The sequence below is a fragment of the Phoenix dactylifera genome, chromosome 1 (genome assembly GCF_009389715.1).
Source record: "Phoenix dactylifera cultivar Barhee BC4 chromosome 1, palm_55x_up_171113_PBpolish2nd_filt_p, whole genome shotgun sequence".
Taxonomy (NCBI): Eukaryota; Viridiplantae; Streptophyta; class Magnoliopsida; order Arecales; family Arecaceae; genus Phoenix; species Phoenix dactylifera.
This window is the reverse complement of record NC_052392.1, coordinates 21469601-21481691: the sequence shown is the minus strand read 5'-3', so window position 1 is coordinate 21481691 and position 12091 is coordinate 21469601. Positions and strand designations below refer to the sequence as shown.

Below are 12091 nucleotides of genomic sequence, written 5' to 3'. Positions count from 1 at the left end.
CTTGATTTTAATGGGCCTAGCCTAAAAAAGCCTGGTTATTACCCTGTAACGTCCACAAATTTGGCTGTCCAAAATTTTCGTATCTTAATAGATCATTGGTGTGCCGTATGTAGTAAAAGAAAAATCTCATGACTAGCCATGCATGACCATCTCATCTGACCTTCATTCCTACTCTCTCCCTCTCTTTCCGTCTCTCTCGGGCACATTTTTTTTTTTAGTAATATTATTAGACAGTAACTCTAGCATAATTTGTTATTCTAAAGTGATGGCCGCATAGCTTAAAAGATAAAAGGTTTGGACCTTACTAAATCATCATGCCCCTGCTTTAAGCCTTTAACTTGATTGATCCTATATATTTTAATCAAAAGAGGAATATTAATTATGGATGCACACATAATACACTTTCAAGCACACCCAAACACTTTCTTTTAACTAGAGAGTAGAAGTATATTATAACAAAACTTGAAACATAACATTCTACAAAACAAAAGTTTTGTTTCTACAAATTCAATAACCAAGTAAAAAATCTTTTTACAAATCCTCATATATGTTTGAGGATTTTTGTCTCAAGAGTTTCTATCATGTCAAAAGTAAAATATAAATCGGCCCTCGGTGCACCAAGGGTTTCTGTCATTCAGACTCTCACATTTTCCAAATTATATTCTCAGGCTTAGATTCGCCATTTTGGTTTGAGGAATTACCTAAGACAATCGTAGGAATATTTTATGCAATGCTTGGTTTCTTTGAATTTCTGATGCTAATGGAAAGAATTATTATTTTTGCTTAAGTTGTGTCTTTCTGAAGCCGATAGAAAGGCACCTTTCATTGTTTCGGTGTGTAGCTTCGTGTGGCAGATGCACCTTTTCTTCATCTCCTTTTGTGCAATGGTAATATGGTGGACAAAAATTTCACCAAATTAGTCGTAGCTTCCAACCCTTCGCATGCACGGAATTTGCTTTCTTTGATGTTATTTTGTTTCATTTAGACTCGAAGCTGGTCTAATTTGGAGTGCAGCGGACCAAGTAGTTTGATGATATTTTATTCTTTCCTCGCCTTATCCTCTTATTGTGCTTTATGTTTACGTATTTATTCTTTCATTTTAAAGAATATCAATCTTGCCTACTTGATAAAATGTTGAAGTTAGGAAAATGATAGGATGCAACTAAGTAATAGAAGAAAAACGACACCAAAAGAATGGAATGTTTATTTCCTATTCACATTTACCTCATCCCTCTCCATCACCAGTTTTTGATAGGGGTAGTGCAATCTATTTATCCCCATGGAGAACAGTTTTACTTTGCCTGCTTTTGATTGTTTAAATTATAATATTATTATGAGGACCCGTGCGGGTGTGTATTTAGTTCCACGTTAATTATTTGCTTGGTAAATCTTGGATATTTATACCGGATCAACAAAACCCAAATAATAATTTTCGATTAGTCATATTGGGTGAGGTTCTGAGTTGTTACAAATAGTATCAGAGCGGATTTGACTCATAACCTATGTAGACTAAGGAACACTACAGCACGAATCTATTGAGACTGTCCATAGACCGGACCATGTACATTAATTGTAATTATGCAGGAGATGTTTGTTTGTCCTATCCTCGCTTGACATTTGGCCCGATTTGGACCAATTATAAGGAGCTCAGATGCGAAGACAAATCTAGCATTTTAAATTCAAACGCATTCATGCTCTTTCCTTTGCGTATTTGGAATACCACTTTAATTTGGCAACACCATTGCTTGGATTAATGTATCACTGAAGCTGCACAAAGAGACGAAATCCAGAGCATCATATCATGGAAATTCCTGATTTACACCAATCATGCGCCATAGGTCCCACCAGTTTTATATTCCGTAGGCCCCACCAGTTTGTGAATCGCAAGTTGTAATGTATCAGACCTCGATTGGCGACAGGGACGTACTACCGGCTGGATTCTTGGCGTTCCTTGGTTAGTGGAATTTTGGGAAGGACACCATCCTGACCCACCGGAATGGCGGTCATAAACAAATCTAACAAATAAATAAGATAATAAAAATACATTCGACCCAACAAAAAATATTTATCTGGTGGGCACATAGAAGGAAATATGAGATGGATTTTATATATATATATATATATATATATATATATATATATATATATATATATATATATATATATAAAAGAGCAAATTCAAAAGTTAAATAGGGATAAGAAGAATCCTACTTCCGTCAGTCCCCTAATTATTCGTAAAGAAAGCCTATTTACATTCTCTTTCTTTCTTGTCAAGCCTCTTCTTTTATTCTTTTTTTCTCATCAAGCCGTCTTTTCCATCCGTGAGGACTTTCTTCTCCTCCCAAGTTCATTTCTTCCTTTCTTCTGCAAACTGTGTAGCTGTTTATCTAAAAGTATATATTGGAATGTTAGACGACTATTTTGCTAGATGTGTATTATCTAACCGTGCAACGAGTACTGATACTCTATTCTGAAAATTGTGTATCCATTTATCTGAAGATATGTCTTGGGTTGCTGCTGGATGTGTATCAGAAAATTTTATAGTATGTATCAGAAAGCCGAAAAATATATATCACTTGATTATGTAGTGTATACTGGTGAGCATCATATTATGAAGATCGTACCAATTTATTTGGAGATATGCAGTGAGATGTTGAATGATTATATTGCTAGATATGTATCAACTAGCTACATATTATATACTGATATACATCATATTTTAAAACTATATATTAATTTACCTAGAGATATGTATGAGTTGCTACTAGATGTGTAACAAAAAAAGACTTACAATATGTATCAAGAAGTCGATGACAATGAGGGAACTCCATGCTTTGTGAATACCAAACCGAAACCACCCCCTTCAGCCCGTGCTTAGCATTCTGGTTGGACCTGATTCAACACTAACCTTTCAATTGTATAATTGATGCTAAGTTCATGAGGGAGGTAAACAAGATTTCACGTGATTCAGTCCAATAAGGAATTTCTTCAAAGACAATTTGATATGCAGGATCTGATATACAAAATTCATGTGTTCTTCTCTTGAATCACTGTAATTGCTCATGGTTTTATGAATGCTCGATGGATTCCATTGGTACACTTTTGGTTAATTCTGTTTCTTATCAATATTTAACCTTTATTATTATTATATTTTGGCTTTTCAAATTTATGGTGTCTTTTAGTGTTTGATATTTTTGCACATTACTTGATGATTACAAATTTTTGTTCTGTACGATTCTTGTGGTCATAGCTACCGGTCTGTTGGTTCGGATTGTTTACATGGATCATGTTTGCAACTCATTATTTATTCTTGCAAAGTGATTTGAGTTCACTTGGAATATGATGATAAACTTCATTTTTATTGATCTAAATAATTCAATCTCAAAATTTATTTTGCTTTAAGGAAAAAATTTAGCCATAACATGTGGAAGCACTCAAGGAAGATATTAGAACGAGAAAGGCAAGGATATTTGGTAGATATAAGAGTTAGTTGAAACACCTTGCTGTATATATGGACCTTAAGCCACTAATTTACAATACAGTTTACCATAATTTTGGCTCATATTCTCTATATGGACCTAGTCGTATGTATGAACCTAACAACAACATCATCTTAGATATCAGTAAAGGACAATAGAAGAACATGTGGAATATAAACTTATCCACAATGTCATAAAAATACACTTACCTATGAATATTACAGCCCATATCTCTCTAGGTGTCATATAGCTACTGACCATATTCATTAGGTAACAACTCATTTAGATAGAGACCACCATTGATTTTGCACCTATAAATTCTACTATTAAAGATTTGGCCAGAAGTGCATATATAATCCACTTCTCCATAGGTAGCTTTCATGCAAAACCAAAGTAATTTAATAACAGCAGCAACAACAATAAAAATAACAAAATGTAAATAAATCTAAAATTCGAGCACTTCTTGATGAGAAGGATAACATAAGAAATAACATAAGTCGATGTCATGTAGGATAATCTATTTAAAAACTATAAATTCAGAAGAAAACTATAGAATAGCAAAATGCAAAATAAACATAATATAAGATCCCACTGCAACTTGTTAATGCAGTAAACAGCTTAGTTCATGTCTTTCAAGCAGACTGATTTTGGAACTGAACGCTCCAAATCTGGTGTAAACTGATAAGCAATTGATAATTGAAAGCGGTGCAAAGAACATGCCACAAATCTTTAGCAAATAAATGCATCAGCAGAGCAGCAATGGTTATTTATAATCTTTTACAAAGACATCATGAAAGTAGTTTAAGGGATGATAGAAGTGCCAGAGATGATCATAATGGAGGTAGTCACATGCCAGATATGAAAATTTGAATAGAGACAGGAGGTGCTGCTTTATTAAGGCAATAGAACAAGAATGAAGTAACTTAAGTTTTCACCCAAAATAAAGATGAACAATTTAAGTTTCTTATTTTCAAACTTCTCACTAAGATATGCATCTAAGGCACTCTGAAAGAAATCACAAGCAGCTATCTATATCTACATTTTAATAAAGGTGTAAATAGATCGGGTCGGGTCATGAGTAACCCCGACCTAATTCAGTTCTTTGTTCGGGTCCTAATTGTAGATCCAGACCCAACCCAATAGAAGATCGGATCGGGTCAGGTCGGATCCACCGCTACAATTTTTAACCCAATAGATCGTTTAGGTCAGGTCGGATTTACATATAACCTAGACCCAACCTTAAAATTTGGGTCCGAGTCGGCTCCGGTTAGGGCCCACTTGATTTTCAAAAATTTTGCACACTTATTTCAGCTGCTGGAGTATCAACTTGCAAGTAGGATCGCAATATTTTAAGCTTTGTTATGTTTCTTGTCAAGTTTGTTAGAAAACAGCTTTCTTTTCATATGCTATATTCTCAAGCGTTTCCATGCTCAAGGAGCATCTCTCAAACAATTGGTAAAGAGTGACAAGTGTGGCACAGCTTGTTTGTACGACAAAGATTAAATCACCAGTCAAGGAAGATTCTGTAAAAGATTTTAAAGAAAACTCACAGTTAATACATAAATAACAATAGGGAACTATTTTTATGCACCATACCATCGCTGTGTGTATCCCAGTAGAAATGGCCTAGCAACATCAGACCATCTAAGCCCACGAACTCTTCACACTTCTGCTGACTTTGGCTCCTGTTCTTCTCTAAGATGATAGATTGATAGTTTGATGATAGTGAGTATACAAGCAATAAAAATAGAGAATCTAAACTGAAAAACCTCCATGAGAAACACAGAAAATTGCTAGTATATCTTTATTTCCATCAGCAAACTCATCAGCAAACTAATTTGAAAGATGTAGCAACATTGAAATCTGTCGTTGACTAATAATTCCACATCTTACAGTGAGCATATCTACACCCACAGCAAGCTGTATTTCACAAGCCCAAATCATCCATAAAGGGCCAATTGTGCATTCCGAACCTGTAACTGAACCAAATGAACCAAAGGAATTACCTAAACCATCTGCAGTATAATTGTTTTCTCTGTGGTTTGATAGGACTGCAAAACAGAAAGACATACTACCTAAACATCCATGAATGATCAGTTCACTTTAACTGAGAGAATATTCTAGTGGTTCATTTGAACATTTAGATGAACCTATCCAAGACAGTATGAAAATGAATTACATCACAGTCAAGCAAGAAAAAACATAGTACGACATGTCAAGTGAAGTAGATGGCACATGGCAGTGTAAAGAGACATGCTTTTGGCCCAATTCAGAAAGCGGAGTCTCTTACCCTTCAGTTCGCAATGTCGCACCCCGACGATGTATGAACTTGATAGAAAATAGCTGCAAAAAAAAATTCTTTTTCACTTAGATAATAGATATATAGTTAACTATGCATAAAAATTATCATATTCTTAATAATATAAACATAATAATGAAGATGATTGTTATCTACATAAGTTAATCATCAGTACTAATAACAATAGTTGTTTTATAATCTTCAACCATGTAATTAGTACAAGGAGGTGGGTCATCTACAAATGAAAAAAAATACGAAATTAAAAATTGAAATATTTTAAAGCACTATTATATGATAAAGTTAGGGATGTCTAGAAATTGAACCTGCAAGATGAGGCAAGGTGTCTCGAAGCCAACCTTGTGTGCATATCAACGTATCTGGGGATAGGCTACTATGGAAATCATCCCAAACCCGGCCAACAATGCTGAAGGCACATCCATACAAATTCAACTTTATGTATTAAATCGAAGATCTTCAACTAAAATGAAGGAGATTTGAAGGGTTCCATTTCTAAAATTTTTGTTGATATGAATTACCTTAGTGTCATTCGAACTAATTCGAATTTTGGATATGTGTTATATATTTCTGATGGACAACTATTATTATTTCCACATGACTTTCACTACAAGAGCAAGTTCATATATTATTTCCACATGAAAATGCTAGAAAATAAAAATTTAACTTGTAGAAATAAACACTATTACCATCCATAAGACCTAAATAAAAAACACAATTGAATGTTTCTATGCCCGTAAAAATAATTGCTTACAAGGTTGTATATATTTATATGCTGATACTTAATACTAACTGACAGTGTAATACCATATGGTAAATCTGCAAACAATTAATACTAAAATAACGTATGATCCTATGAGGGTTCGTCCCAAACCAACCATTTCGAGGTGTACCAAACCAAACCCTAATTCCCCAAAACAAGGTCGTGACTATTCGAGAGAACCCCTCTCACAATCGTTCGTGTGAAGCAACCCCCCCCCCCCCCTCTCTCTCTCTCATAATCGTTCTTGTGAAGCAACCTTCCATTAACAATATGAATCAAATAGCAGCATAACAGAAACATTGAATGTGAAAAGAAATTGAAAAGCTCTGGTTTTTCATAAAAAATATTTCAAGTAGCATCTAAAAACTCGATTCTTGAAAAGAGTGGTAGAAGCCTTGATCCCAAATTCAGAACTTAGTATCCACCTTCCATTAACAATATGCATCAAATAGCAGCACAGCAGAAGCATTGAACGTGAAAAGAAATCGAAAAGCTATGGTTTTCTATGGAAAAGATTTCAAAAGCATTTAAAAACTCGATTCTTGAAAAGAGTGGTCGAGCCTTGATCACGAATTCAAAACTTACCGTCCACCTTCCATTAACAATATACATTAAATAACAGCATAGCAGAAGCATTGAATGTGAAAGAAAAATCGAAAAGCTCTAGTTTTTCATAAAAAAGATTTCAAGAAGCATCCAAGAATTCGATTCTTGAAAAAAGTGATACAAGCCTTGATCACGAATTCAGAACTGAGCATCTACTTTCCATTAACAATATGCATCAAATAGCAGCATAGTAGAAGCATTGAACGTGAAAAAAAGTCGAAAAACTCTGGTTTACCACAGAAAGATTTCAAAAAGCTTCCAAGAACTCGATTCTTGAAGAGTGGTAGAAGCCTTGATCACGAATTCAGAACTTAACATCCACCTTTTATTAACAATATGCATCGAATAGCAGCATAGCAGAAATATAGAACATGAAAAAAAATTAAAAAGCTTTGGTTTACCATAGAAAAGATTTCAAAAAGCATCAAAAAACTCGATTCTTGCAAAAAGTGGTAGAAGCCTTGATCACGAATTTAGAACTTAGCATCCACCTTTCATTAACAATATGCATCAAATAGTAGCATAGCAGAAGCATTGAATGTGAAAAAAATTTTGAAAAGCTCTAGTTTTCCATAGAAAAAATTTTAAGAAGCATCCAAGGACTCAATTTTTGAAAAAAGTGGTAGAAGCCTTGATCACGATTTTTGAACTTAGCATCCACCTTCAAATAACAATATGCATCAAATAGAAGAATAGCAGAAGTATTGAACGTGAAAAAAATCGAAAAGCTCTGGTTTACAATAGAAAAGATTTCAAGAGCATCCAAAAACTCAATTCTTGAAGAGTGGTAAAAGCCTAGATCACGAATTCAGAACTTAGCATCCACTTTTCCTTAACAATATCCATCAAATAGTAGCATAGCCAAAGCATCGAACGTGAAAAAAATAGAAAAGCTCCAATTTTTCATAGAAAAAATCTCAAGAAGCATCCAAGAACTCGATTCTTAAAAAGAGTGGTTGAAGCCTGGATCATGAATTCAGAACTTAGCACACCCCTTCCATTAACAATATGCATCAAATAGCAGTATAGCAGAAACATTGAACGTAAAAAAAAATCAAAAAGCTCTAGTTTTCATAGAAAAAATTTCAAGAAGCATTCAAGAACTCGATTCTTGAAAAGAGTGGTAGAAGCCTTGATCACGAATTCAGAATTTAGCATCCACCTTCTATTAACAATATGCATCAAATAGCAGCATAGCAGAAGCATTGAACGAGAAAAGAAATCGAAAAGCTCTAGTTTACTATAGAAAAATTTCAAGAAGCATTCAAAAACTCATTTCTTGAAAAGAGTAGTAGCAGCCTTGATCATGAATTCAGAACGTAGCATCCACCTTCCATTAACAATATGCATCAAATAGCAGCATAGTAGAAGCATTGAACGTGAAAAGAAATCGAAAAGCTCTATTTTTCCATAGAAAAAATTTCAAAAAGCATCCAAGAACTTAATTCTTAAAAAGAGTAGTAGAAGTCTTAATCACGAATTCAAAACTTAGCACCCACCTTCAAATAACAATATACATTAAATAGCAGCATAGCAGAACTAGTATCGAACATGAAAAAAAATCGAAAAGCTTTGGTTTTCCATAGGAAAGATTAGCATCCAAGAACTTGATTCTTGAAAAGAGTGGTAGAAGCTTTAATCACGAATTCAGAACTTAGCATCCACCTTCTATTAACGATATGCATCAAATAGCAGCATAGTAGAAGCATTAAACATGAAAAGAAATCAAAAAGCATTGATTTTTCATAAAAAAGATTTTAAAAAGCTTCCAAGAACTAGATTCTTGAAGTAGAAGCTTTGATCACGAATTTAGAACTTAGCATCCACCTTCCATTAACAATATGCATCAAATAGCAGCATAGCAAAAGCATTGAACATGAAAGAAGATCAAAAAGCTCTGATTTACTATAGAAAAGATTTCAAGAAGCATCAAAAAAATTGATTCTTGAAAAGAGTGGTAGAAACCTTGATCACGAATTCAAAACTTAGCATTCATCTTCCATTAGCAATATGCATCAAATAGCACCATAGCAGAAACATTAAACATGAAAAGAAACCAAAAAACTCTGGTTTACTATAGAAAAAATTTCAAGAAGCTTTCAAGAACTAGATTCTTGAAAAGAGTGATAGAAGCCTTGATCACGAATTCAGAACTTAGCATCCAACTTTCATTAACAATATGCATGAAATAGCAGCATAGTAGAAGCATTGAACATGAAAAAAATCAAAAAGTTCTGGTTTTTTCATAGAAAATATTTTAAAAAGCATTCAAGAACTTGATTCTTAAAAAGAGTGGTAGAAGTCTTGATCACGAATTCAAAACTTAGCATCCACCTTCAAATAACAATATACATCAAATAGCAGCATAGCAGAAGTATTGAACGTGAAAAGAAATCGAAAAGCTCTGGTTTTCTATAGAAAAAATTTCAAGAAGCATTCAAAAACTCGATTCTTAAAAAGAGTGGTAGAGACTTTGATCACGAATTTAGAACTTAGCATCCATCTTCCATTAACAATATGCATCAAATAGCAGCATAGTAGAAGCATTGAATGTGAAAAGAAATCGAAAAACTCTGGTTTACCATAGAAAAGATTTGAAGAAGCATCCAAGAACTTGATTCTTGAAAAGAGTTATAGAAGCCTTGATCACGAGTTCAAAACTTAGCATCCACCTTCTATTAATAATATGCATCAAATAGCAGCATAGCAGAAGTATTGAACATGAAAAGAAATAAAAAAAACTCTAGTTTTCAATATAAAAGATTTCAAAAAGCATCCAGGAACTTGATTCTTCAAAAGAGTGGTAGAAGCCTTGAACACGAATTCAGAACTTAGCATCTACCTTCTATTAACAATATGCATCAAATAGGGTCATAACAGAAGTATTGAACGTGAAAAGAAATCGAAAAGCTCTGGTTTACCATAGAAAAGATTTCAAGTAGCATCCAAGAACTCGATTCTTAAAAAGAATGGTAGAAGCCCTAATCATAAATTCAGAACTTAGCAACCACCTTTCATTAACAATATGCATCAAATGGCAGCATGCAGAAGCATTGAACGTGAAAATTTTTTCGAAAAGCTCTGGTTTACCATAGAAAAGATTTCAAGAAGCATCTAACAACTCGATCCTTGAAAAGAGTGGTAGAAGCTTTAATCACGATTTCAGAACTCAACATCCACCTTTCATTAACGATATGCATCAAATAACTGCATAGCAAAGCATTGAATGTGAAAAGAAATTGAAAAGTTCTGGTTTACCATAAAAAAGATTTCAAGAAGAATCCAAGAACTCGATTCTTAAAAAAAATAGTAGAAGCCTTGATCACGAATCTGGTAAGCAGAACTCAACATCCCCCTACAATAACAACATGTATCAAATAGCAGCATAGCAAAAGCATTGAATGTGAAAGAAAATCGAAAAGCTCTGCTTTACAATAAAAAAAGATTTCAAAAATCATCCAAAAATCCGATTCTTGAAAAGAGAAGTAGAAGCATTGATCAAGAAAAGAAGTCGAAGCAACCTATTCTCTTGCAAAAGAGATTTCAAGAGAACTCGAAGAACCCAATTCTTGAACGACATAGTAGAAGCGTTAAGCATGAAAAGGAGTCAGAAAGCCCTGCTCTTTTGTAATACAAGATTCCAAGAAAATCCAATAACACAGTTCCTGACAAGAGTACCGAGGACCGTGACGCGAATCTTTGGACTCTGGACATTCCCTTCTGCTTCCTGTCTCCCCCACCGATTATGGTTGTGGCATGGTCCTCCACCATATAAAGAATGGCAGTTTCGATCCAAGAATCCTTCACGCCTTAGGGTTTTGAGGGTTTTGGTAGAAGGGGAAGACGTCGTGAATACAAAGAAAGAATGGGATCGAGAGGAGACGATCTTGAACAATCAAAGAAGATGAGAGAAGAGTAGCCGGAGAGAACTGAAGGCGGTGTTTCTTGGAACGGGCAACGGATGTATTTCGCCAACGTAGGGTTGCTTATTTATAGGCATAAATCGGCTAGGCAATTGCCGACATATTTAGACCCATGGTTCAAATGTCAAGTCCGGTTTGAACCGAGCTAGGCATAGTTTTTGGGGAGTAAGTTAAGGTTGTAAACTGTGGTTATCCTGTAGGTGGAACAACTTACCCATGCAGAGAGACCGAGAGAGAGAGAGAGAGAGAGAGAGAGAGAGAGAGAGAGAAGGGGGGGGGGGGGGCGGGGGGGAAGAATAGGTTTAACTAGAATATTTAGTTAATTTTAGTTAAAAAAGTTTTACTTTTTATTAGTATAAATGCTCAATCTGGTTATACCCGAAGGCTGAATAGGTATAAAAAAATTGTTTCTGGTTTCCTTAAAAAAATTGATTATTGAGATTTTATTGAAGTTCATAAAAATTGTTTGGATCGATGAACTTAGATGAATTGAAAAAAATGAGTTTTATTCAAATTTATTTAGGGGTGGCTTTTAAAATAATATTTTTTTTTTGTATGTACTATCTTGGCACCGTTGCACTAAAATTTTATGATTAAAATTTATTTATTTTAAAGTTAGGTGATAATAATTGTATGAATAATTTATTTCTCGCTCAGCTCCTCCTTGATCACATGCACAATTTTAAACTACAGGGATAAAATACATTAGAGGGAGTGCTTAAACTGTCGATCAGCAAACCTATTTTTTAACACAATCTTTGTTTTGCATTAGAAGAAAAGTGATGTGATTTTTAATAAACAAAATTCAAGCGAGCCCATATGGTTGAGCAACCTTGCTTATCTGAAAGGACAACCAAACTTCGGCGAGACCAGTACCTTTCTTGCGAAAAACTATTGGATATAAATATTCAGTGCGGCAGATCCACTAGTATTTCTCGAGAAAAAAAAGAATTGCTGATGCAAGAATGACCTAAGCATGGCGTCTTATATAAGAGAAGCTAAATAT

At 34.3% G+C, this 12091-nt stretch overlaps 1 protein-coding gene across 26 annotated transcripts; it reads right to left on the bottom strand.

The window, feature by feature from the left end:
* Positions 1 to 1656: 1656 nt before the first annotated feature.
* LOC108511464 lies at positions 1657 to 11189 on the bottom strand. Of its 26 annotated transcripts, none has more exons than XR_005513172.1 (6): positions 6102 to 11144; positions 5555 to 5822; positions 5373 to 5458; positions 5076 to 5174; positions 2792 to 2892; positions 1657 to 2015 (listed from the first exon to the last, which is right to left on the bottom strand). XR_005513172.1 is itself a non-coding variant. In XM_039129602.1 (6 exons), the coding sequence occupies exons 2-6, from the start codon at positions 6143 to 6145 to the stop codon at positions 1927 to 1929; spliced, it is 438 nt and encodes a 145-aa protein (XP_038985530.1). In that variant the 5' UTR covers positions 6146 to 6202; positions 10421 to 11188; the 3' UTR covers positions 1657 to 1926. The 26 variants fall into 26 exon arrangements, 2 of the variants coding, with proteins under 2 accessions (XP_038985530.1, XP_038985527.1); XR_003386531.2 differs by having other exon boundaries at positions 5076 to 5458; positions 5555 to 5629; positions 5770 to 5822; XM_039129602.1 differs by lacking the exon at positions 2792 to 2892 and having other exon boundaries at positions 5076 to 5169; positions 5373 to 5530; positions 5770 to 5822; positions 6102 to 6202; positions 10421 to 11188.
* Between the last annotated feature and the right edge of the window lie 902 nt (positions 11190 to 12091).